This window comes from Populus alba, chromosome 15, assembly GCF_005239225.2.
Source record: "Populus alba chromosome 15, ASM523922v2, whole genome shotgun sequence".
Taxonomy (NCBI): Eukaryota; Viridiplantae; Streptophyta; class Magnoliopsida; order Malpighiales; family Salicaceae; genus Populus; species Populus alba.
Genome location: NC_133298.1, coordinates 3,909,974 through 3,915,562, shown reverse-complemented (window position 1 = coordinate 3,915,562; position 5,589 = coordinate 3,909,974). Strand labels below are relative to the sequence as shown.

At 31.0% G+C, this 5,589-nt stretch overlaps 1 protein-coding gene and 1 long non-coding RNA gene across 2 annotated transcripts; both read right to left on the bottom strand.

Annotated features, from left to right (window-relative positions):
* Window positions 1-1,718: 1,718 nt before the first annotated feature.
* Window positions 1,719-2,385, bottom strand: LOC140954607 (uncharacterized). Its single transcript, XR_012168021.1, has 2 exons — window positions 2,092-2,385; window positions 1,719-2,011 (listed from the first exon to the last, which is right to left on the bottom strand). It is a non-coding gene; the product is annotated as an uncharacterized lncRNA (long non-coding RNA).
* An 81-nt stretch (window positions 2,386-2,466) lies between these two features.
* On the bottom strand, window positions 2,467-5,112 carry LOC118056361 (ATP-dependent Clp protease ATP-binding subunit CLPT1, chloroplastic). Its single transcript, XM_035068541.2, has 6 exons — window positions 4,820-5,112; window positions 4,712-4,738; window positions 4,474-4,583; window positions 4,218-4,397; window positions 2,874-3,001; window positions 2,467-2,797 (listed from the first exon to the last, which is right to left on the bottom strand). Exons 1-6 carry the CDS (start codon window positions 5,029-5,031, stop codon window positions 2,765-2,767), a joined length of 690 nt encoding a protein of 229 aa, XP_034924432.1. The 5' UTR covers window positions 5,032-5,112; the 3' UTR covers window positions 2,467-2,764.
* Window positions 5,113-5,589: the final 477 nt, after the last annotated feature.

The following is a 5,589-nucleotide window of genomic DNA, read 5'->3' as shown; positions in this document are numbered from 1 at the left end:
TTGAATCGTTTACATGAATGGAACATATCTGGTAGCCCATCTTTTTCACGGGCTTGAGTTAGAACCGACCCACTTCTCTCCACCAAACAAGTATCGTCGGGTCAAAAGCAATAAATATTCGCTGGACAGAAGTCTCAACGTCATGTGTGCCTATATATGTACCCATTCTTTGTGCTCTAATATTTTTTAAGAATATATATATATATAACTCTATGCAGTGTATATAATTAAATGAATCGAGAAATATATATATTATATATATAAAAAATAATTAAAGGATAACTAAAAATAAAATAAAATAAAAAAATCAAGAAATATATATATAAATAGATATTTAATCTCGCAAGACATAATATTTAACTAGTTATATTTTTTAAATTTATTTATTAAAATAAATTTTTATTCAATTATACGGTAATAAAAAAAAAAACATGTACATTAAGTTAATTGAACACAATAAAAGGAGGAAAATATCATGCAAAGCTGCACATATTATAAATATTATCTAAGGTAAACATTGTTTATTTTCAAAAAATAAAATTCATCTATACAAAAGATAAAAAAATTTATAAATGAATAAAAAAATATTTTAAAAAATAAACGCACAAAATAAATTTAAAAATAAATTATCCAAAAAAATATTAAATAAGAAAAAAAATCACAAATGAGTGATATTAAATTAAACATAAATTTAAAAATTATTTTTAAAAAAATATAAATTAAAAAAAAAAAATAATAATAACTCAAGTATTATGGTTTAACTTATCAAATCTGTAATTTTAATTATGGACTTGATCAGGTTAAGTTAAATAATTCTTTTCTCTTAAATTTATATATATGTTAAGCATAAATTACAAGGAAAAGTCTAGAAATGTGGATAGGCCTTCAAGCTTATGCTTGGATGCACGGGCTTTGTTCATTTTCTTTTATTCACCTTATGTTTTGAGAATTTTTTTTTCATATGATACGTAGTTTGTAAATCAAGATTCCAACCATCTTTAAGGTGGTTGAAAAAAAAGAGCAATGTCGTTTTTTGCACTAAAACTCTAATTTTTAAATCATTTCAACAAAAACGAAAAAAAACTATCTAGAATATTCTTGAAACACCTATATATCAACTTATCAATCAAAAAAACCCAAAATAATAAAAAAAAAAAACCCGAAATCAAACCAAGTTATATTTATCTTCCTTAATTTAGATCTATATTTTTTTGACAATATTAAAGCTTTAAAAATATCATCATCGAAACCAAAAATATCCATTTTAGTGGTAGAAAATGACTTTGATGATAACTTTTTCTCTTTAACTAGGAACTTAAAAATAACACAAATAATTTTTTGTACTAGATGTGATTTTTTAAAATTTAAAGAACCTAAATTATATAAATCATGTTATTTTTCAAATTTAAAAATCTAAGTGTATTTTTTATAAAATCTCTGACATGTTACTTATATTTTGCATTTTTTTTAGTTCTTTTTTTGTCAATTTCACTCTTACCTGAGAAATAAAAAGAAAGCAATTAGCTTTTAATTAGGATCAAATAGCCCAAAATAAAATTTTGATGACGAAAATAAATTATTAAAAAATATTCACCAAGTCCATAGTGTATTGTAAGTACCTGAACATCTACAGTAAAAAAAACACATATTTTAGTGTTTTCTAGGTTCAAAGTCGTCTAATTTAGTTGTACCCTTTTACTTTGACCTGAAGATTTAAATCCAATAATCAAATACTGGTATATTTTATTGCAAGAGCTTCGGCAAAAGTTGCCTAGACAAGGAGAACGCTTATAAGCACCCCTCGTTTATCCTTTCCCAAACAATGATCAAGCTACATACGGAAAGGACTCACATCACAGGAGACTAATGGTTATCAGTATTTGGTGGGGTTTTTTTGAATCCTCACAACTAGCTCTCCATTATCTGGAACTGACTATGACTCGTCACACCAACCCCTCAGTCGCTTTCTTTTTTTTTTTTTTTTTTTTCTGGAGGTTTCGTGCTTGATAGTCTACAAATATCATTTTACGCATGTTATTCAAACTAGAATTTGAACCCAAGACCTCTCAATGTCTTCAGTCAAGTGCTTACCTTTTGTGATGGCGAATCGGAAGACTATAATAATATTAGTAGTAATAGTAATAATAGTTGCAAGCAAACTTGCAGATAAGTGATGACCCAATTGAGCCATCAATGTCACTTCTCCAATGGCGAGAGCAATGCTGTGCTTGGAATGCTATCATTGCCGCACTCCTTTTTAACATAGGCATGTTTGGAACTCGAGTAAATGGCTTATGGTCACTCCTATTTAAAGGAACCACGCTTACAAAATGTAGGCTTTCCATGTTCACGTACTCATCACTACATAGGCTCATCACTACATAGGCTCATCACAATCCACAATAGCATTCAGTTTTCAGAACATCAACCAACTCATAAATGCAAGAAAGCATGTGAAGCCTAGAGTGAACAAATGTATCAGATGCGATTGCTGAAATGAATTGAATTCAATATGTTATAAGGCGAATCACAACTTTCAAGAGTTTCTTTTTCTTTGTTTGTTTTTTCTTTTGTGGAAGGAAACTCAGCTTTGCCAGATAAAAACTATTGATACATCCATAAAAGAAAATTACGTCATTTGTTTCATGTCAAAAAACTTGCTCCACCTAGAACCAACTACCTAAGTATCTATCTCCGGAAAATTTATGCAGCAAAGTTCAGGAATCAACAAGCAAGACACATTTCAGACAGCTTTCTCACCTCCCTACTTGAAGTTCAGGGCAACATCCCCGCTCATCTGAATGGATGAAGAATTGTGTTAGGCAGAAACAATAAAAAAGTATGCTTGAAATTAGAAAAGCATTCAAACTTACAGATTTTGCGACTTCTTTAGCTTTATCGTCATTAAAACCTAGAGTTTCCAATATATTGTGACCTGCAGATTCTTTTTCTGACCAAATCCCCAGAAGTATATGAGTCGTCGTAATTTCTCCACTATCACCTGCAATTCACAAAACAATAAGATGATAATGGTAATTAAACACACATGCATAGAAAATATCAAGATAATTGTTTATGAGATTTCAAATAACCATAAATTTTGCTATTTGCAGATGCTAGCCATGTTTAGATTCAAGTTCAATCTGTAGGAGAAAAAAGTTTAGGACCACATACTATCTGATTTACCCTAACAAATGTTTCTGATTGAATTTTTACATTAAACATGTTGTCAATTTGTCATTCAAAGGTATAGCATACAACATAGACTTTTGTCTCCTAATAAAACACAATGGTGATGAGCACATCCTATATAAGGGAAAAACAGCATTCATTATATACTTCTGTATTTCAATTTTCCATGAGAAAGCTCCACTTTTGCTTACTTGACAGTCCATATTTCCAGTGGAGTCCTACACTGCATCTCGAATTGACAAGTGACAACAGAAGAATACGTGATGCATATACTATTTGAATCACCGACAGTAAACTAACAAAAACTCATGATGACTCTTCAAGGTTGTAAGAAACAGAAAAGGGGTGGATGAGATAATGAACACTAAAACAACATTAAAAAGAATGTCCAACAAGTCAAGAACAAAGAGCTTAAAATTAGATAAGAACAGAATACAAAATAAAAGCTCCTGCATTAAATAATCAGGAGAATGTCATGCCAGTCAGTAAGTAAAAGGAAATGTTAAAACTCTTGGTGGGATTAAGAAGAAACTTGAGTGATGCAATTGTACCCTTGAGAGATTGAACCTTAACATAAAGTATGCACAAGCAGGTAACCTCCATCTCCTACTAAGTCTATCCCACAGTCCTTAATCTTATTTTTATTTACATCCGAGATGGGCTCACAGACTTGCAATCTTCACATACTGAATAAGGTTATAGATAAAAAAATAGTACTAACATAATTTAACATCATCAAGCTCCAAAAGGAATCATACAAAACACCAAGTCATGTAGCATGATACAAAGTGGCCCACGTTCTCATCCTTAAAAGCTCAAAATAACTTTGTACATCACTCGTATTTAAACTAGTATTACCAAATTGCAGTTTCTGAATCTAATCGCATTACGTAGACAATGGTAGATCAAACACAAACAAATTTTATACAAGAAACCTAATGAATTAATCAAATTAACTTGCAAACACATACACAAAATAGAATAAGATATGCCAAGTGTCAGATGTTATAGATGTTAAAAATCACCTGACTTTAGTTTCTCCTCAATAGCCCAATCAAGTGCTCTTTGAGCCTGTTCAGTCAATGGAGGATGCTCAGGGCTAAAAAAATACATTTCAGATTTCCCAAGTAATTCCACAGTTTCTTCTCTGACTTTGAAAAAAGTAATCCCATTAGCCCTCAAAAACTTTGCAGCTGGACTCGTCCCTACAACCAAACATAAAACTTCAATAAACCACCCAAAACAAAACAACACTCGAAAAATGCATAAAAATTCACTGACCCTCGATCAAAATCCCCATTAAAAGTGCTTCAGTTCCTGTATTGGGATACTTCAGCTTCCTCGCCTCCAATTCTCCTAACCCAAATGACCTTATTGCTCTTGCTGACCATCTAAAATCACTCACAAAAACAAACATTCCCATAATCAAAAGCCGCCACCACTTAAGTTTCATATAAAAAGAAATCAAGATTCTATATATCTCACTGTTTCTTATCAAAATTAAGGAAAAGTGACTAACTTTTGCATCTTCTGAGATGTATATTTCCTGCAAGAACCAACAAAAACTAATCAAGACCCGTTTTTCAAAATCAAAGAATAAAAGGACCCAGAAGAAGAAAAAGCTTACTTGGTGGGTAGAGTAGATAAAACTGTGAAAATTGTTGAGGGGTTATTGCACTTAAGAGCTAAATTTCTCAACTTTGAGTATGAAATCAATAGCTTGTTGCCACAAAAGGAGCTTAAAGGGAGTGATAATAGTGAAGAGTTGTTGGGTTTTTCATTGCAAAATTGAGGAGTGGAAATTGAAATTGGGAGAAATGAGAGAGTGTTAGTGGCCATTGAAGACAACCCAACTGTGGGTTTTGATGAGAAAGAGAGGGTTTTATGGTTTGGCTTTATTTATGTCTGCTTCCAAAAATGTTCCAACGAGGTGCTAACGTTGTAAGAAGCCGATGATAGACGACGTGTCAAATGATGTTGTGGTTGGGTTTATGAGGGAAGGTTTGACGAGTCGTTGGAGGCAGGGATGAATCATGCAGTGACTTCTTTGGGGCATAGTTGTAAAACACATAACGATGGGAGGTTGAACCTTGCTGATCCAAAGCATTAGCTGATCTGACCAGAAATTCAGTTGACTGTTAATGCAACTCATTATTTTTTTTTATTAAAATAATATCATTTTAATTTTTTTTTATATTTTTTCCAAATACAATTATAAAAGAAAATCACCTAAACATTAATAATTAATTTTTAGTTTTTTAATTAGATCAACTTGGGTTATAAATTCATAAACATCAACAAAATTTTAAAAATTTAATTTAAAACTATATTATATATTGAGAGAAGGTTTAACTAATATGATTTTGGTGTTAGTGGGTTTTTTATATAAAATGTTTT